Source organism: Monodon monoceros, unplaced genomic scaffold, assembly GCF_005190385.1.
Source record: "Monodon monoceros isolate NGI ecotype Baffin Bay Population unplaced genomic scaffold, NGI_Narwhal_1 Super_Scaffold_15, whole genome shotgun sequence".
NCBI classification, from domain to species: domain Eukaryota; kingdom Metazoa; phylum Chordata; class Mammalia; order Artiodactyla; family Monodontidae; genus Monodon; species Monodon monoceros.
Genome location: NW_021703771.1, coordinates 642,180 through 664,231, shown reverse-complemented (window position 1 = coordinate 664,231; position 22,052 = coordinate 642,180). Strand labels below are relative to the sequence as shown.

At 38.2% G+C, this 22,052-nt stretch overlaps 1 protein-coding gene across 1 annotated transcript in view; it reads left to right on the top strand.

The window, feature by feature from the left end:
* EYS (eyes shut homolog) overlaps nucleotides 1-22,052 on the top strand; it is a 1,642,163-nt gene that overhangs the window by 1,480,048 nt on the left and 140,063 nt on the right. The window contains exon 34 of the mRNA XM_029223300.1: nucleotides 13,955-14,127. Coding sequence (XP_029079133.1) covers nucleotides 13,955-14,127 — 173 coding nt within the window. The remainder of the gene's footprint in view (nucleotides 1-13,954; nucleotides 14,128-22,052) is intronic.

Here is a 22,052-nt window from a genome sequence, read left to right as displayed (position 1 = left end):
ATGGTGTATGCGCATCACCACTGTACCACAAAAAAGCTTAATTGCCATTTATAAAACATATGATTTGTGATTAAGATTTTGGAGGATATTAGATTTCCATTTTGACACTACACTTAAATTGATGTTAATTTAGCTATGTAATTTAGCATGAGACACACATAGAAAGAACAGGAAAATACAAATTTAGTAAAAATAGAAGTGGTCCACATAACCAATAGAGCATTTCCTCATAGGACCGATGCTAAGGACTTTAAGATATATCATTTTCATAACCGCTGACAAAGTAATTTAAATTAATAGGCATTCTTCACTATCAAACGTCCTATTATTTTTTTAAATGTCCTCATGGAAGAAAGACTCCTTCTCTCCGGGAATTTATGTGATATAGATTGATCTTTTGCTTTGTTAATAAAGTGAATTTGATCATTTAAATGTAAAAATGTACCCAAAGTATTCTTTGATTACTAAGATTTCAAAAATCAGAATTTGATGGACTATCTGAAAATACATTGACATGAAAGTAGCCTTTATATTCTTAATAATGCAGAAGTGGTTTATATTTTTGTTCACCAAGAACCAAACCAGGTCAAAACATTTTAAAATCTATATTTAAAGATAAGTTGCATACAGTAAAGCACATGCATCTCAAGGGTGCCCTCAATGAATCTTCACATATGTATACACACAAGTATTCACAACCCAGATCAACTCAGATCTTTTCATTTACTTGATACAAGTTTTACTTATCTCTCCTAAGCAATAGAAACACTTAGGAGATTGTTTCAGGTATGTGTTCTTAAAAGAAAAATATTACATTCTATATTTTATTTTCCCTTGAAAATGCATAGAATTTTATTTTTAAATTCCTCAACACACATTCATTGGGTAATCATTACATGTCAGCCATTGTTCCAAGCTCTGAGAACACAACTTCGTAGTGTAGTAAGGATTCTGCTCTCCTGGAGCTTACATTCTAGGCGGTAGACAGTAAATAATCAGCTAAATTAATAAGAAAATAAATAGGAATATTTCAAAAGTGATCAGCTGTAATAAACATATTAAGAGTAATGTAATGAACAGAAATGAGCAGTGTGGGGGCAACATTAGATTAAAGACTCCTCTCAGAGGATAACATTCCATCTGAAATTTGATCATGAGAAGGCCCACTGTAAAGCTATACAAAGGAGGAAGAAAGTTCCAGGCAGAGCACAAAGAGCCTAAATGGAGAGCAAACACAGAATGTTTGCAAAGTCAGGACCACAGTTTGGGTTCTCCCCAAAACAGAGGCTGTATCACAGGCTTAGGTACAAGCAACTTATCAGAAGTGATGGCAAGGAGCCAGTAAAGGACTGGGGGCCAGGAGACAGAGCAGGGCAAGGTCAAGGGAAGGGGAAGTTATTGCATCGCTGCTCTAGGTGACAGGGGCTCAATTCTGCTGGAACCTCCTGAGAAGCCCACAGAAGCTCTCCAAGAAGTGGGCAACTGAAGGGTGAAAGGAAGAAGCATTTTTCCACTCCTTCCAACCACCACTGGTTGAAGATTGTCCCAGAGGCGTTCATGCTGCTCTTTCAGGCTGCCTCTGCCCAGGGCAAGAAGGAGCCTGTGTGAACTTCTGAGCCCAAGGCAAAAATGATTTGTACTCTTGTGGTGAGAAATTGGCAGAGTGCGGTGAGCCTGGGCTCCCAGGGAGCTGCCTAGGATAGCTGCTCCAGTCAGTGGAGCCGAGGGGACTTGACATGGCACGTCCAGGGCTTCTAAAGTAAGAGGACAATGGATCAGAGGGAAGAGGGGCCAGATCATGTCCAGACCTGTGGGCTCTGGTTAAGAAAAAAAAAAAAAAAAAGTTGAATTTTGTTGCACATATAAGAGGAAGCCATTGCTTTAAAAGCTGGGGAGGGTTGTGACTGATTACTAGCTGAAGGAATCCATTGAAGAAAGAAAGATGAATACTATGTTATGATGTGTAGCAGGAATTTTTTACAGAGTATCACCTTGCTCAAATGAAGGGGAAAAACATCACACTAATTATCTTTAAGTTAACTGTTGGGTATATTTGGATATAAAATCAGAGACATCCTTGTAGGATCTAGCCTCTGCTTGGTTCTTCAAACTCCCTCCCCTATTCTGAACTCTAGGCAAAAATGGCTGCTTTTGAGTCCTAGGATATGTCAGGCTGCTGCTCATATCTTGTCCTTCATATGTGTTGTTCACTGTTTGAAACACACCCCACTCTTTACCTAGGCCAATTCCTTATTTTTTATATTTCCATTTAATTATTAATTTTATTGAAAATCCCCCTCTGATCACTCATCTAAAAAAAGCCTCCTGCTGTCCTCTCCTGAAGCATCTGCGATCATCTTTCTTAGCACTTAATATAATTTGTAATTTTATACTTAATTTCTTAATTCCTGTCTCCCCATTCAGAATGTAAATACAAAATGGGGCAAGATCTATTTTATTCACTGCAGTGCCTAGCAATGTCTGGCATAGAGAGGTCATATTTGTTGAGTGAGTGAATAAATGAATGATTCAAAATGAAAGCAAACTAGCTCTGTCTTAGGTGCAGCAGGCTGGGTAAAAGACCTGTCCTTTTTCCCTTCAAGGAGGCTTATGGACTGTCTTCAAGGAACTTCAGTGCAAAACCAAACACAATGTGACAACCTTGCTTTTGGCAGATGGGATATCTCTGAAAAATATTTGTATGAAGCTATTTATTGGAGACTTGAGTGACACCTTTTGTAAAAGAACAAAGCATCCCTTAAATAGTCCTCTTTTATATATTACAATGCACCTTCACACCTAGAGGTTTCATGAAGGAATTGGGATAGTCACTAACAATACTTTTTGAGAACAAATGACTCCTGACCAATTTACAGATTAGCTAGTTCTTTTCACTTTTTTTAAAAAACAGATAACTTGATTTTAGATATCAGAGGTTGAAAGTAGCTGCAGGATTTTTCGATTGAAAGTTCTAATGTGTCTCTTCTTTCTAGTGTGAAAGGCTAATCAGTTTCAGGAACATGCTGACATAGGATTAAGATAAATTGTGCCTTGTCTTTTAAAATCCTGTAGAATAATCAACCTCTCTAAGTCCCAAGGAGAACAATAGCTTCCTACATGTGATTAAACTAGCAAACAAGTCTTTGTCCTTTGACCTGCTTTTTTGGCTTCTATTTTACTTTGATTAGACTTAAAGCAACTAAGATAAATGAAGATTTTCTAACCCATTTTACACTTTCCTATAAATAAAACCTATGCCAAAAATATAACTCTATTATATGAGTAATAGAAATAACTTCGTGCTGAATACTTTGCATATATGTGCCATGGAGGGGCAGAGGGAGGAATTAACTTTAAATGAAATGAATTCGGAATTGAATTCAAGATTTATACATTCTGAGAAAAAAGTATTAAAATATGTGTCTATTCAAATCTATTTTAAGTTGCATAGAAAAATGTCATTCAGTTTGAACTGATTGGAGAATTTGCACCAACTAAATAACTCATATATGTTAGTCACCAGGAAATCTAACTTTTTTACCAGGAAATATTTCAAACAAATGAAACAAAACTTCAAATAAATTGTACTAAAAAAATAAAAAGAAAAGTAGCCTCTAGCTTTCAGAGATCTGCTCCGTGCCATAACCTGTCTCAGAAGAAGGTTTTCTGAACCCAATGTGTAATCCCTTTCCAAACCAGTTCTATTTCTGTGCTATAGTGAGCCTAGCGGTTTGGGATTTGTCAAGTGAAGCAATTTAGGAATTGCTTCCTGCAGATGGAGATGCATTTTATGGTGAATCATTGTTTTAAAAATAATAAACTCCTGGGAAAGGGGCTTAAAATGATCCCCCCAAATAGCAAAATGTTATGGAGCCAATCCGATGGAATAATTGAGGGGGAGAAACTAATTGAAACTATTGAAACAGCAGGAAAGTTGACTGTTCTTTTTTTTATCCATTTAATGTAAAAGAAAATTGTTACATCTAATAGAGTGTCCAAAAAAAGTGTTAACTAGGCATCAATACCTTTTAAAACTACCCTTTACCGTCCGTAAGGTCACTGAACTGAGAAGCTCGCCTCTAGCTGAAGCACCTTTTGATGAAGGCTGGCCATTGTACAGGGTTTTCAAAGAAATAGTCCATTTAACGTGTCAACCAGTTCCAAGAAGAGATAGTCTTTTCCAGGACAAAGAACTTGAAAACTTAAACTTTTAATTGAAAAAGCCTGAAGCCACTTTCAACCTCTTGTATTTAAAACTCAAATTATCCCTTTCAGGATTAAAGGAAAAAAGAAAAAGGAAAAGAAGCACACTTATATCAAAGGTAGCAAAGCAGTGGTTTATTGTCAGTAGTTCTTTCTTCAGGAAAGCTGTTTTCAGTTCTCTGACCTTTTTATCTCAGTTTTATCAACTTAATACAAAATAATACTCTATAATCATGCCCTAAATATATGTAAATTTGAACCCTAATAGAATGAGTTTCCAGATAGTACTGCAGTTAAAATAAAACCACAGCCTTTCTACTTCAGACTTAGTTTAAGGTGGGAACACTTTATGTTTAATCATACATTCAGTATAATAAGCTAAGGGGAAATATTATGACCCCAAACAAAAGACAACCGTGCCCACACTTTGCTAGGGTCTGTCTCTGTTTACTCCTGCTGTCCTCTTAGTACTCCTCCCAGATGGTTCACTTGATAATGAATTATCATCATCGTCACCATTGTCTGCAGAACAGTTGTGTGAAAAGGAGCTGCAATGCTTTCTATCTAGTCAGTTCTCTCCTACGGGCATAGTTTTCACCTTCACAACTATCCCCAATAAGCTCACCAAATTGCTCTTGGGAACAACAGCTTTTTCATGTATGTTAACTGTATCTATCCAAGAAAAAAGTATGTGTTCATTTAAGCTTGAAAAGAACTTTCCCATACCATGTTCCCACACACACGAGTATCTTTTCATGCAGTGATAACAAAAGTAAAATGGACAAATACTTTAGTGCAACCTTTCTCATTTCACTGACATGGTAAGTAGTTGATCCAGCACTTTAAATTCTTTCGGTGTTTGAGTCAAAGTTTATTTTCCTTCAGCTGCCTCTCCCTCAACACCAACTAGCATTGTAATCCATAGGTTCTCTTAATTTTAATGAAAATCAAATTATTTTTACATTCATACAGTTTATTTTGATACTACATCGCATATTCACTAGGATATCCATGGATGCTTCAAATAATATACATGTAAAGGTGAGTTCATTATATATTCCCTCTATATTCCAAACCTTTATACTTCAATTCCAAGAATGGCATCAAAATCTATGCCATTGCCCAAACCAGAAACCAATCATCAGGTTAGCTAAATATTTTTCCTCTAAACATGTATCAAACCATTTCTCTCCATGCCCACTTCCATTGGGTTTATCTACACTTCTGCTTGGATTTCTTTAATAACCTACACAACTGGCCAATCTGTGTATAACTTGAGGTCTGGCAGGAGACAGAAGCCACATAGTAACTTAGGAAAGTTGAATATGAAGAATTATTAGCAAATAACAGAGTATTAACTCCTAAAATGTAAACAGTGCATTAAAGAGTTTAGGTATAGTGAATGTAGGGAGCACTCCCTTCTTCCAGGTCTGAGGAAGAATACTCAGGGAAGGAACAAATTTGGAGCACACACACACACACACACACACACACACACACACACTGGCGGGTACTGAGACCACCTTACAGAGAGTGTGGCCACTGGATGTAGAAAAGTTCACAAAGGTGCCACAGGCCTGAAATGGGAGAGGAAGCTACCCACTGGGTGCTAAAGAGGCTCCCAGGAAACCGGGCAGGGGCACTGCTGACTCATCCTCTGGGATGTGAGGACCTCCCCGAGAAGGCACCCACAGGGCTGCTGCTGAGTCACCAAGGTGCTGCCCACAACAGCAAAGGGCCAGCAGAACTCACTGGAAAACCATACTTGGAAGCACAGCTGAAATTTGCTGGGAGTGAGCACCACTGGGTGCCCCAGCAGCAGTAAGAAGAAGAAAGCACATCAGAACTAGGAAAGAAACCCCCCTTCCCTCAGTGTCCCCCCAGTACATTTTCCACACTGTAGCCCTGAAACCTAGCAGGATTGCGAGCCTTCCCAGGAACAGACCTCCATGTCCCCCACCTCTTTTTTGTAGAAAAGCTTTAGCCTCCTAGGCCTTCCCTGAGTTCCAAAGAGCAAGTTTAATCAGAGAAGTGAGAAAACGCAGAAACAAAGGAAAATTTTCAAACAAGACAAATTAATAATAGTTTTGTCATAAAACAAAGTCCAGAACTTTTAGTTCCTCTTCAAGGGCTATAGATAATATCCTGAGCCATGTCCTTGAGCTGTTTTGCAGATACTAAAACCCCCGCCAGGTGGAAGAAGTTAACTACCTGCTGACCACCAGCACGTAGACCCCAGAGTGGTTGGAACCAAAAGGCTGATGATTGAGATTCCCGACACATCATCCTGTTCCCTCACTACCAACCAATCAGAAGGATGTATGCAAATGGATCACACACCTTGCTATCCTCTCCCTCACCTGGCCTTTAAAAACCCTCCCCTGAAAGCCATCAGGGAGTTTGGGTCTTTTGAGCATGAGCTGCCCGTTCTCCTTGCTTGGCACCAGGCTGGGTGCCCTGCAACAAATGCTGCATTTTCCTTCACCGCAACCCAGTGTCAGTAGATGGGCTTTCACATTTGGGACAGTAACAGCCCTAGAATAAAAATTCTAAAACATAATATGATTACTTCCCTGCCCCAAATCCTTCAACTGGGCAAAAGGAGAGAAGGGTGGAGAAGTAAGTGCAGGAGATGATGTAGAAAGTCAAGCACTGATGTTGATGACTGAAATTTTAACTATTGAGTCAGAAATGAAGTCATCCCACATGAGTATGGGTCACAGGGCTTAGAGACTGGGAAAGATCTGAACAACCGTTTTGTGGAAGGGGAAAAGAAGTCAGATGAACAGAGAACGTGATCTGGACTAACTTAAACGTGCAGGCTATGCTACAGCGTAGGAGCTGCCCAAGACAAAGACTTGAACTGGGTTTGGGACTGAGGAAACGACCTCTTGTACAGAGTCAGTACTGAATGGCAAACTCGATATTGTTCCTCATAACTGTGTGCCCAACTTTGTATATGACCTTCAAAATTATAAGCTAAATATACCATGTGGTTCAAGGGATAGACACTAAACATCTTGCCAGTCAGTAATATATGGTCTGTATCATTCAGGACACTGACTCTGCATAAGATCTGGGACCGTTCCAGATGTCACCCTCTTGCTCTAGTGGCAGAGATGCAAACTGTACTATAAGAGCAAGCCTGAATAAGTATAAGAGTATAAAAGGCAAGAACTCCTCTAAATATCTTGCTTTTTCCCCCAACCCAAAATTAGAACATAAAGATTTGAGGAAAAAGAGGACCTGAAATAAGCAACAAATTGCCAAAAAAAAACAAAACAAAAAATTACATTTCTTGTTGCAGATTCAACAATGTAGCAATGCTCATAAAAATGTTTCAGTGTTCATAAATGTGTGTCTTTTAGAGTTGTTATTTACTATTCCTTATGTTTGTGAGGAATAAATTCTCCCCTACAGCAATTTTGTAAATAGTCCTTAACATTAGAAAAGAACAACCATCAACATTGCAGGCCATGCTTCCTCCGACAACAGTTGAACTAACTATGGAAATAGCTGAGTAGAAACTGTATGTGTGTGAACGTGACTGAGGTCAGGGGAGCACGTGAAACAACAATTTGTTGGCTTAAACATTTTAAGAGAACTTTTTGTTTCTTTTTAGTAGGAGTTAAAATAGCATTTTGAAAGCTTATACCAACTCTCCTAGCCTTAAATAGCCTCCAAATAGGCACATTATCTTTACAAGAAATTATCTGAGAACTCCAGAGCTTCATAAGCATTGCATTTACTGATAACATTATATTAAATCCTGCCCAAAATGCCCTTATGGTGCATGGGACTGGAAACTGGCTAATTTTGCAATGAACACAGAGTAGGAAAACTATTCTGAAATCATTTCTTGGACACAAAGTCTAATCTCAAGACCCTAAGATACTTTTTTTTTAATTGGGGGATGTATGAAATGATGCATTCTAATGCACAGTTTTATTTTCTCACCCATCAATATCCTTCTGTCCCAGCCCATTTCTCTTTATTGTTTTTTTCCCTACTTCTTTGCATACTTTTTTTTTTATATTTGGTAACAGCTTTATTAAGATATAATTCACATATAATTTGCCCATTTAAAGTGGACAATTCAATAATACTTAGTATATTCACAGTTGTATAACTGTCACCACAATCAATTTCAGAACATGAAAATCACCCAACAAAGAAAACCTGTACTGTTATGCTATTACCTCCTAATCCCTCCACCTCCAACCCAACCCTAGACAATCGCTAATCTATTGTTGCTATAGGTTCCCCTATTCTGCAAATTTCATATAAATTGTTTTCTGTCAGTTGACGGACATTTGGTTGTTTTTGTCCTTTGGTTATCATGAGTATGCAATGAACATTCATTATGAGTTTTTGTGTGGACATATGCTTTCATTTGTATTGGCTTTTTGCCTAGGAGTCAAATTGTTGGGTCAAATCAGACCACTTCTCTTTGTATCAGATTCCATTCTATAGCTTTTATGCCATCATTAACTGATTCAGGCTCAATTAATCATAGGTTTCACCTATGCCCCCTCTTTTCCCTAAAATATAATGAATAGCTGATCAGTGTCACATACTGTGCTAGGCACATTTTCATGCATATCTCATTTAATTTATTTAGCTTATGGCCACTTTTACTATGTTAGCTCTCTGTTTGGGGTTTGATATTTTCTGAGTCTCCTCCCTTGGAAGCAAGGCTTTAACTCCATTTCATAAGGACAAGTGGGTCCAAAGCAAAAGAAATGGAAAAGATGTCTCTTGCTGGGAAGGAATTTCTCATCATTTTTCTTTATCAATGAAGACCTTTTGTAAAAGGTCTTGAACCATGGTTTTAAGAGAGAGGAGGAGGGATAGAGGGAGAAAAAGAGAGTTTATAACATAAATTCAAGTTTTCTTCACAAAATACCCATGAGATAGAATCGGTAGCTCCTAGAACAGGAAGAAACAAAAATATTTTATATCTTTTGTGAATTATTCCTGTTTTAAGTATGTTTTATATTTTCTTCACATGTGAGTCTGTGACTTTTATTATTACTCTTATCATTTTCCATCTTCTTTGTTTCTGCCTTTAGTAAATTCTTTCCATATAAAGTAAAAAGCTCCTGAAACAGAAAGACATTTTCTCCAGCCTCTCTGTTCATGGGTAGATTATACAAGCGATGTTTCTCCTAGTTCACTTTCCAGACCACCTTAAGATAATTTTCGTTTTGATTTTTTTCTATTATTTTCAGGTTTGGCTACGTTTAAAAAGCAAAAGTTAAAAATGAAAAATGTCCAGTATGATGGCATGCCTTGTTGCAAGAAATAGCATCCTTTTAGGCAGCTTTGTCTTAGAGACAGACAAAACAACTGTGTGTGGTGCTGGGACAGCAAGTCTCCACACACAGCTGAAAACTTCTTTGAAAGGAGTTCAAAAATGTGAAGGAATTCTGGGGGTGGGGGGATTGCTCTGTGGTTGTAGTTTGGGAAATTCCTGAAAGCAGAATGGCAGTCCCTCTTGAACCACAGCTATTCAGGATCTCTTTTGCATTCTTCCCTAAGCCTGTGATGTGTGCTATAAATAGAAGAGCCTATGAAGAGAGATGGGCTCTTTTTGCCAACAGTCATTTTATTTTTTAGAAGTGTCTAGAGACATTATTCATAAGGATTCATTCTTGCACATTTTCCTGCTGAGAATCTCCCTCTCTTGACACTGTGGGTGGTCAGCTTTGAAATCCACTAATGAGCTATGAGATACAGAGAGTGCAGAAAGAGTTATTTATTTTTTAAGTTAATACATGAGGAGTCCTTTTAGTTCTAGAAGGTTTTCAGGCATCTGGCTGTGCTATGTAAATAAGGAGCATCCTTTTCAAGCCAGCGTCTTTGACTTTGTTAGTCAGCTAAATTTTCTAAAGATAATTTTTAATAAACATAGAAACTTAATGACAATCATTTGATATGCTGACTGTATTGTGACTTGTAATCAAATACATTGTAGCAGTTATAGTGCAAAATATACAGATTTTTGCATACACTTAGATGGGTGGGTTTTTTTAAGGTTTAAAATGAGTGAATATTTTTCTGCTTCATGTTGTTGTCAAGTGTAAAATATATGTGCAATAGACCCTATATGGCACTAGTAAAATAAAAACCCTCTAATCTTTGTACTTTGATGGGTAAATATCATGTTTTCAGATGTATGTTAGTCAAAAGTCAAAATGTTGCCCCCAAAAAGAAAGAAAATTATAATGTCCTGGCATCCTGCTAAGAACACAATAGTAACTAGTGCCCATCAAGCTTTTACTCTGGAGAGAAAATTAGTCTCTGGAGAGCTGGTTTAAGCTCAAATAGACTATGCAAGAGGATCACCTGATAACATTTTTTAACTGCAGAATCTCGACCTCACCTCAGATCTTCTAAATCAGAATCTCAGAGAGCAAGGGGAGCTCAGGAATGCACATTTTAAGATCTCCACGGGAGATTCACTGGTAACATTATGTAGTTCAGGCCAGCTTTTAGAAGCCACCGACATCTGAATCCATGCATTACAGAACTAAGACTTTAAAATCCTTGCTACTGCCTAAATTCTCTTGTCACATACACATGCTATGTCTTACAGAGACTAGTTCATGCACTTATGTTGTCTCCCCAACAAGAGCAGAAGCAACGCTCATTTATCCCATGGCACATGGCTCTGTCAGTGACAGAGGATACTGGTTGACAGCAGTTGGCAATAAATACGGTATTCTGGAGTACAGGTAAAAGCTTCCTCAACATCTAAGTTCTCTCCCACAGCTACTTTCCATTGAGAAAATTGTCCTGACCTCCTTAGAGGAAGATTTGCAAAACAGTTTTCTAGATGGTTTGCAATTCCATGTGGATAATTCTCCCATAACTAATTAAACAGTGCCCAATAAATTCACAACGTTACAACATCTGGAGTAAACTGGGTGAGGGAGGGTGACATTGTTTTAATCGTTATCCAAAAATCGACTGTTACATAGGGTCCTTCAACCTCAGGTCACTCACCTTCCTGGTCGACACTGCCATTTGCTTCAGGGTATAGAGAGGCACTGAAGTGAGTTACGTGACAGCAAAAACAGCTGACTTGCTGGCTTCTGAAGAAGTTGGGATTTAGGAATGAGATCTTTGGCAAGGTCTAAATAGGAGTAACCTTTAGATTCTGATGTGACACAGCTGGTAGCAAAGATTTATTTTATTAAAACTACTGGTGAAGTACCTGGCTCTCCAGGAAATCCTTTGGGATTTGAAGGTACACTTTGAAGTGAAGTGTATACAGGTACCATCATCTGGCAAAATCTCAATTTGTTAAAGCTGATTCTTTCTAATAACGTACTAATGAAATACCAAGATGGGCCAGAGGGCTTTGGACCCTTGCCCTTGGTTAGCCAGAGAAGGCATTTTCCCCTTTCATAAAGTGTTTTCTAGAGAATTTTTAGTTCACTCTCTGCTCTAGCTGTCTATTGATGTACAGTGCAGACAATTGTCATCTTCCCATGAATTTATACAAGCAAATTCTCCCAACAGCTGATGAAAACAAAAAGGAAATAAGACTTGATTTATCAATGGAACATGATTAAAATTAGTGTTTTCCTTGGTTTAACATAAAAGCATCTTGGGTTAAGTCTATATGATTGATTATATTAAATCAATCAATATTTAGATTTGTTTGACTTTCATATATGTGGTGTTCTCCTTTACTACAGAAAGATAAATTTGATCTAGAATGCAGCTTTCAAGAGTGTTATACTCCTACACTTTGTCCTAGAAAACATGTGCTTAATGCTGAGCTTTTAACTCCAAGTTAGGTGGGTGGGGGCAAAGTTACATTAGATTTAACCATAGCCCCAAACAACATTAAGCTCCCACCAGAAGGCATCTCTGTACCTGCCAGGTGGTCTGGCTATTCTTTCACCACTATTTTCAGGCAAGAAGGCACAATGTTGGCTCAAGAGTCCTCAAAACTTTGTTTTGTTGCCCCAAAACAGGAGAGTTTGTCTACGGTGGTGACATTGATTTTTAATTTTTTCCCAACTCTAGAAACCTATGATATTTTCTACTATTTGTAAACTGCTAAGCAAGTTGCCCTGAAAGTTATAAAATGAGTAAATTACTGATCACTTACAGGATCACCTTATGTGTTAGCAAAATCTGAAGGTCTCAAAGCCTCACCCCACCAAAGTCAGCTTTACCAGCTACCTGATACATACCTTCCCCATAGTGCTTCACCCCATTCACGTTGATAAATAATATAAAGTATAGACATTTTAGGAAAGGGAAACCTCACCAGATTTCCAAGTCGGGTATTCATTAGTATGAAAGAATATGATACTTTCTTGTGAGCAAATTTATTTTGGACTAAGGGGATTAAAAGATGTAAAGAAGCTATCGAGAGACCAGAAAGATGAGAAGGACAAGAGAACAAGTCCATAGTGTGGGTAAAATCTACAACCAGATTGGGAGGAGGCTGAGTCATGAAGACAAAATATGTTAGCTTCCTAATTTTCAGGGTGGTCCTGGCACCTACCCTTAAGAGTTAACAGTCATGTTTAGAAGATAAGATGAAAGCAGGAAAGATAAAAACCTAGATCCATATATGGCAAGGTACGTGGTGGACCGAGGTAACAAGGAGAAAGGGAAAAAAATGGAAGGAAAGGACATCAATATTAAATGACCTTCATTTTACTGCAAGTGAAAAAACCGCAACTCATATTGGCTTAAAAACTAAAAGGAGGTTAAGATACCTAGCTTATATAACTGTTGCATAATGGTTGGATCTCATACCCAAATATAACTTATATAACTGTTGCGTAATGGTTGGATCTCATACCCAAATAATATCATCAATAATCTATCTGTCTCACCCAGTCTCTAATATTTTCACTGCTACATATTAGTTATTTATCCTCAGCCCTCTGGATAGGCAGATGCCACCAGCACTTTGGCCCTGGGGTCCATCCTGCACTAATCACTGTGATTGACACCAAGAGGTGGTCTGCCCCTCCCAGTCAGGGGGCTGAGATTCTTGAGGGCTGGGAGTCTGGAAGTGAAAACTAAAACTACTGTTACTTTAAAAGGGGAATAGATGCAGGGGAGGCAGAAACCACAGATTTAAGTCACTGTCCCCTCTGGAGAGTGTTTCCCCAGCAGCTGAGAGGAGTATTTTTCCTGAGCTTTTCTTTCACAGGTGACTCTGGGCCTGGGGCCACCAAGCCAAAGTCTAAGCTGGAGAGCTGTGTAGTCATTGCAGCTCCCCATTGTGCTTTGCTTTCTTAATTAACAGAAGGGTGGCTCTTGGAGGACTTGTCCTCTGTGGAGAAGGTTAGCCCCAGCTTGAAATCCTCCTCTGAGCCTGGAGCCTAAAATGGATTTTTCTAGTAGACATTTGAAGCACTTTATTGAGGCAACACCACACCTATTTAATGAAGCCCTGAAAAGGCACCTTAAGTGAAATAAAAGATGAGTTAAATAAAAAATAAAAATAGACTGCTTAAAATAGAATGCATGGCTTTGAACAATCTAAAAAGCCATTAATCTTCTTTCAATGTAAAGTACACAGCTACAAATACTCATAAGTTTAAAATCACAGAAAGAGAAAGAAAGAAGAAAAAACTCCACTTACTAGACAAGACACAATTGTTAATTTTATTTGTGTGTGTATGTAGGGGTGTGCGTGTGTGTGTGTGTGTGTGTGTGTAAAAGATCATTTTTTGTTTTCTGATTGGTTTTATAATTGCTTTTCCCTTCTCAGTGATAGTGAAACTTGGTTTTGTGACTGTCCAAGGCTGTACTCGGGCAAGCAGTGCCAGTTTGCAACTTGTGAAAGCAACCCATGTAGAAATGGTGCCACCTGTGTTCCTAAATCCGGGACAGACATTGTCTGCCTCTGTCCGTATGGAAGGTCTGGTCTCCTGTGCATTGAAGGTAAGAGCTTTTCATTATTGGGCATGAGCACAAGTAGAAGCAGGTGAAGAGGAGAGAAAGTCAGTCAGAGAAATCAAGGACAGTACCTGACTGAACAAATCCGTCAAATTCTTTCCTTGGTTCTTTTCAAGTCAGTCAAGACAAGACCCATTAATGAGATGGATCACTGAGCACGTATTTCTCATACCCACTGAGTAATTATAAAGGAGGTAATAAGTTTTCCCTGAGGTTAGACTACGGAAAATCTCTGTATTATAAAATCTCCACAGGATTCTAATGCTTAAAGTGTAGCAAGGAAAATCAGAAAAATACATAAAATCAAATTATTTTACATCATTTTGGCAAACTGAGGATATAATATTAACAAATCTATGTATTGTAGACAAGTTGTTTTTAATTAAAGATAACAAAACCCATGACACGGTTATTATATCCCAAGAAACTAAATCAGAAATACAAGCCATGTTCCTCTCTTTAGGAAAATCCAGTATGTAGAAACCCTTTATTACAAAAATGTACAAGAAGCTACAATATAAGATAAGAAGCAAATTGCCTAAGAATATAACATTTGCTTTGATATACAGAAATAAATTCTGTAAATATTTTCAGAAAGAATTAAAAGTATTTGGTATTAATGTTGAATCAACTCAGGATGACTTATTTCATCTTCATTTTCACCATAAAGATAAAAAAAATGTTTACCCCTTTGACACTAGTGATATTCGTTGCCAAATTTTAGACTAAGGCTCCCAAAGTGAGCACAGACCCTACATCCTGGGAAACACACACAATGACACTAACACATCCAGACTGTGCTGACTCATCAAAAAGCTGGGGCCGCACACCTGTTGGTACAGGCGTGAAAATTGAAACTAGAATAAAGAAGAACCCGTGACCAAAAAGTATTGACGGTTTTGATACGTACGTCTTTAAAGGGAACTAAGGAAACAGACCTGATGCATAGCTGAGAGAGGGGCCCCGCTGTGCGCATGGCAGGACCACGTTAGACGCGAGCTTTATCTTTGCAATGAGCATCATAGACAGACGAAACAGAAGTCTTGCCCTTCCCTATAAAAACCTCATGCTTCTTAGACATAATCATTCCATTTAGTTAAAAGCTATTGGAAAATATAATTGATGGCAATAAATTTGATTACTAAAGGATAAATCATCAATTTCGCTTCCTGCTTAAAAATGACTGACCATATGAAATAAGAAATGAAGATTTACAAGAATATCTTCATGTATTTACAAAAAAATTCTTATTTATTCCCCTCTCTTAGTCTCATTAGAGTTCCAAAGATGCAAAGATTTATGAATGATTGAGACAGAAAAGATCACATCAAGTTTATTAGGCTCTTTGCCTCAGTGTCAGCAAGAAGAAATTTCTGCATGCTCCCATCCAGAGGAATGTCTCAAAATAATTAGCCTATCCATTAATGTTTCTACAAATGTGCCAGATCCATTTGAGAATTCTGCCCTTATAGAGCTTACCTTCTGACTGAGAAGACAAAAAGAAAATAGAAATGGCTCGAGACACAATATAAATGCTATGAAGAGAATTATGAGGGAAACGAGGATGAAGAGAGTGGCTGGGAAGGGTTGCCAATCTCACCACAAGAATGACTCCAGGAGAGGGGAGGTCAGTGCTGAGGCCTAAAGAATAAGGAGGAAAAACAAGTCTCCAGGCAGAAGGTTCAGAAAATGGAAAAGCCTAAAGAGAGAGCATGAGCCTTTTGAAGAATGAGAGGCGCTTCCACGGCTGAGGCACAAGAAGCAAGGCTTAGACTCTGTTTCTGGAGTACTTAGGAAGCCATGGCTGGAGGGTTTCAAACAGGCACATGGTTTATATGTATTTGCTTAAACCATTTTGATTTTAGAGATTGATTTTAGAAGGCTTCTGTTTCTGATCCTGACAAAAGATAATTTTGTCTAAGACAAGGGTGATGGCAGTAGAGAATGAAATAAGTGAACTTGAGATCGGTTCTGGGGACAGAACTGGAAACTTAATGGAAAGGTAAGTGTAAGAAGGGCTGAGTCAAGAACAATGGCTGGATTTCTGTTTGTTGGTTCGTTTGAACTGCAGGTAGATGGTGGCACCCAAATCATTGCTTGGACCATTCAGGTACCAACCTGACCTCCAGGGAGTTGTCCAGAACATGCTGAATATACGTTTACTCATTAGAGAAAAGCATAGAGCAAACCAATTGAGCATGGTTCTTGCCCAGTTACAACTACACATGAGAATAGGCACAGAAAAAACTGAGACTCCCTTTCTTATCTTGGCCTCTTTGTTAATACCAGAGGATTAAAAACTCAGCTTGTTTTATCAGCAATTGTGTTTGCTACATATCACTTTTCTTTCAAATTATAGCCATGTCTGCCATGCTAATGTATTCTTTGGGGGATAATAGAAAATATAATTATGACATTTCCTACCTTGTTGATGTTTCACTGGGGAATTCGTTCCTGGTCGATCACAGCAGTGCTGTTGGAGATGAACACTGGAAATGGAAAGCTCCAGCTGCCTTATTCATAAAGTGCTTGGCTCTCCTCAGTCACACTTCCTGTGGCCTGTTCCTACCAGGAAAAACCTCTTCTTGTCTTCTTAACCACATGTCTTTCTAAAGACAAAGGGGAGATGCTTTCTCTTGTCTCTTGCCCTCTTGTGTCCCCTCTATAAATATTTCTTAATTTACCTTCTCCTCCCAACCTAGGTCACTCATTGGACACAGGTTTTGAAGAAAGCAGCACCATCCTGATTGCAAGCCCAGGCCCTGCAATCGGTGTGCTGGGTTCAAGTCCCCATTCTCTGCTGACTAGTCAGCAGAGTGATCTCAGGCAAGTCCCTGGATCTCTCAGAACTTCCACTTCAGTTAATATAATAATAGAACCTACCTTAGAGATTCAGTGAGAATTAAGTGAGATCATTCATGTAGAGCACCCAACATGTTACTGATCATATAGAAAATGCTTTTGGAATAAAATAATGCCATTTGCAGCAACATGGATGGACCTAGAGATTATCACACTAAGTGAAGTAAGTCAGAGAAAGACAAATACTACTTATATGTGAAATCTAAAATATGACACAAACAAACTTATCTACAAAACAGACTCACAGACATAGAGAACAGACTTGTGGTTGCCTGTGGGTGGGGTGGGAGGGAAGGACTGGGTGTTTAGGGTTGACAGATGCAAACTATTATATAGAGGATGGATAGACAACAGAGTCCTACTGTAGAGCACAGGGCACTATATCCAATACCCTATGATAAACCATAATGGAAAAGAATGTATAATATATATATATAATATATATATATATATATATATGAATCACTTTGCTGTACAGCAGAAATGAACACAACATTGTAAATCAGCTATACTTCAATTTTAAAAATGCTTTTGTTTTTTAAGGGTGTCAAGCCAAGATTCTCACATGTGCAGTAAACTGCCACGTCTTAATGTGGGAGAGGAGGCTGGATCTCCATCCCAGCTAAAAAGGACACTCTCTAGGATGTCAAAGGAAATCAAAATTAATTTCCTTTTAAGAATTTTTCTAAGTCGGTGACACTCTTCACAGCGCCTGGAGGCAAGCCAGGGTATCACAAAATCAGGGAGGAAAGTGGCACGCCAGTGACAGATATTCAGCAGGCTGTTTAAGGACATGATACCTCTGTAAAGCAGCTTAATGTCAGGCTGGCATTTTGTGATGGCATACTTCAAACAAGTGTAATTTTATGTCATGTAAGCTTGTGACTCTTGACAGCATCTACTCTGATAAGATCCAGCTTTTTCTCTCCAACTCAACAGCTGCTTGATTGCCCTGCTGTTCACATGACCTCAGTATCCTTCCTTTCCCACCATGTTTAAATCCTGTGTTTTCTAGCTCCTGGTTACAAAGATGTGTTGAAAACATCAAGCCCAATCCCAGAGGGGAGTAAGGAGATAGTAGATTGTGGCCACACAAAAAAGCACTCAGGAAAGTGATTGCACTTGCTCTGGGTTGAAGGCAACCCTTGAGAAGTCTGCATTTTCTCTTCCTTAAGAACTGAGGGAATTACCTTTCCTTTTGTTCAGTGGGAAGGTGCATACCTCCTGCCTTTCACTTTTTTTTCTATCGGTAAAGAAAAAAAAATTAGATTGACACATATAAAAAGGCAGCAATTAAAATAAGTACATGTCTCAACATACACCGAAATGCTTGTGACAAGTTGCCTTGATGGACGCTTGCCAACGAATCCACTGGCGCATGGATTAGCACCTTTCTTCTGTTTATGCAAGAGGCAATTCCAGCAGAGCAAAGTCACAGCTATTGTTCCAAGAATTATTACAAGTACTTTGTGTCCATAAGCAAATGAGTCTTTAAAAATATATACAAAAGTATCCAGGAAATATTTTCTGGTGAATGTCTTTCATGAGGTTTATATGTATCTATAATTAATGCTATCTATAATCTTTCTCTAAAGGCATTATGCTTCCTACCAATGATTGGTGTTGGATTTAATTATCTATATGTACACACACACACATACACAAATACATTCACACACACATGCACACACCCATCGATTAAAAACAATGATATAAAAAGGTATTTTGGGGATTTCCTTGGTGGTGCAGTGGTTAAGAATCCGCCTGCTAATGAAGGTGGGACACGGGTTGGATCCCTGGTCTGGGAAGATCCCACATGCAGCGGAGCAACTAAGCCTGTGTGCCACAACTACTGAGCCTGCGCTCTAGAGCCACGAGCCACAACTACTGAGCCCTCCTGCCACAACTCCTGAAGCCCGCATGCCTAGAATCCATGCTCTGCAAGGAGAGAAGCCACCGCAATGAGAAGCCCACGCACCGCAATGAAGAGTAGCCCCCACTCGCCACAACTAGAGAAAGCCCACGTGCAGCAATGAAGACCCAATGGAGCCATAAACAAACAAACAAATAAATAAATAAATAAAATTTATTTTTAAAATTAAAAGGTATTTTGACTTGGGGAATTATACCAGTTCTGGCAGAGTCTGCTAGTTGTTTAACCAATATATTCTCTCCTTTTTTCTTAATACAGCCCCGATTTTATTAGGAGCAGTAATGTACCCAGCTGAAATGCCTCAGCCTCCCTTAAAGCTGAGTGCAGCCATGGGACTAAATTATGAACAATCAGATGTAAGCCAAAGTATTTCCGAACCTCTGTAAAAACTGCTTAAGAGTGGAATGACCCCTAGCCCTCCTTTCTTAAACCTGGAATGTGGATGAGATGATTCAAATTCCAAAAATCATCATGGATCACAAGGCAACCTTGAAAATGGAAGATACATGCTAGGATAGTGAAGCAAAAACATGAAATAAGCCTAAATCCCTGGTAACTATAAAACTATCACACCAGCCAGGGATTGCCCACCATCAGACTTTTGTTCATGAGGGAGAAATAATCTATTTGGCTTATGCCTCTGTTATTTTGCTATGTGGTATTTACTATATGTAGTTAAACCTAATCCTTACTAATACAATCAGTGTCAAAATTTCCCCAAACTTTATAACCTGGTATGTTTTCTCAAATATTTCTGATTTTGTTTATAAGTTCTTAGACTCCTTTGCAAAGAGAGAAAAAGTAGAGGATTTCTTTTGTTATCTTATTTCATACTATAAGTTTTAATAAATTGTAAGTTTATAAAATATATTTTCAGCCCATTATTTTCAAATAATGTATGGACATTATTTCAATATTATAAAAGAAATATCCCAAGGTAAGCAGCAAAATGAAAAACTCTGTTTTTCCAAATTAGACAAATAATTTAGAAAGCAAATTTTAGATCTTACTTATGAAACATTACCCTTCTCTTAAAACTACCCCCATGAGACAATTTCTAACAATCACACTAAATAAAAAATCAAATTCATTTGTAGATTTTCACATTTCAAATTCTAATGAGACATGCATCTGTTATTGTCTGCTTTTAAGCAGAGAACAAAGACTATCCACCGAACTCTTCCTAATTTTTTGCCTCCAGAATTCTGTCAGTAAAGAGCTAAACTCTAACAGCCAATTGTCCCTTCTGCTCATTCCAGGGCTTTGTCATTGTCTAGCAACCTCCCAGAACTCTCCCTCCCAACACTAGCACTTTCTGTTTGTTAAAAATGTCTTTAAAATGGATCGACTATGAACAGAGGCAGAATTGTCTCTCCTAAATGTATTTATGGCAAACTGACTTTGTCAACCGTGTGTGGAAATGTAACCTCTGCAGTTTGTCCTGAGCTCACCAGAGAATTTAACTTTGCAGGTTTGTCAGTCCAGGCCTTCCCACAAAGAGTTGATTTTTTTGTATAAAATGAATACTGTCAGATCCCACCACACCCATCAGGTTATGATTAGTTGGGTTAAGAGCTGTACAGCTGTGATGCCCCTGCCAGCGACAGGCAACAGAGAGCATGAACACGTTTGTTGTACATTTAAAAACTCTTCACAGAAAGGGACAATTGATTAGAGTCTGAGTAAATTTATGGTGCATCAGAAACTGCAAAGTCAACATTTTGTAAAGAGGCAATGAAATGTATTGATTATTAAGAATGAAATAAATAGGGAGGGAGGTGCCACTGTGTTATATAAATTGCCCACCACTCTATACACTGGCAGCAGCTATACAGTTCAGGGTTTGTGTTTGTTTGTATTCACAGATGTGCTCATGTTTTGTCTTTTCTAATATTTTGCCATCCCATGACTTTGAGCTTGTAAATGGCTTCCTGTGTTCCTTAAGATGAGGTAAGAACTGCTTAAAATCATGTACAAACCTAACCGGACAGACCCCCACTTATCCCCAATGCCCCCCTTCAATTCACACTATTTTGTGATTCTCTTGTTTTTTAATTTTTTTATTGAAGTATAGTTGATTTACAATGTTGTGTCAATCTCTGCCTGTACAGCAAAGTGACTCAATTATACACCTATATGCATTCTTTTTTAAGATTCTTTTCCATTATGGTTTATCGCAGGATATTGAGTATAGTTCTGTGTGCTATACATTAGGGCCTTGTTGTTTATCCATTCTAAATGCAATAGTTTGCATCTACCAACCCCAAACTCCCATTCCATCCCTCTCCCTCTCCTCCACCTCTTTGGCAACCACAAGTCTATTCTCTATGTCTACGAGTCTGTTTCTGTTTTGTAGATAAGTTCATTTGTGCCATATTTTAGATTCCATGTAGAAGTGATTTCATATAATATTTGTCTTTCTCTTTCTGACTAACTTCACTTAGTATGATAATCTCTAGTTGCATCCATGTTGCTGCAAATGGCATTATTCCATTCTTTTTTATGGCTGAGTAGTATTACGTTGTATATATGTACCACATCTTCTTTATCCATTCATCTATTGGTGGACATTTAAGTTGTTCCCATGTTTTGGCTGTTGTGAACATTGCCATGAACATAGGGGTGCATGTATCTTTTTGAATTATAGATTTGTCTGGGTATATTCCCAGGAGTGGGATTTCTAGATCTTATGGTAATTCTATTTTTAGTTTTTTAAGGAACATCCATACTGTTCTCCATAGTGGCTGTATCAATTTACATTCCCACCAACAGTGCAAGAGGGTTCCCTTTTCTCCACACCCTCTCCAACATTTGTTATTTTTAGACTTTTTAATTATGGCCATACTGACAGGTGTGAAGTGGTACCTCTTTGTAGTTTTCATTTGCATTTCTCTAATAATTAGTGATGTTGAGCATCTTTTCATGTGCTTACTGTTCATCTCTATGTCTTCTTTGGAGAAATTTCTACTAAAGTCTTCTGCCCATTTTTCAATTGGGTTGTTTTTGTTGTTGTTGTTGCTGAGTTGTATAAGCTGTTTGTATATTTTGGAGACTAAGCCCTTGTCTGTCACATCATTTGCAAATATTTTCTCCCATTCCATAGGTTGTTATTTTG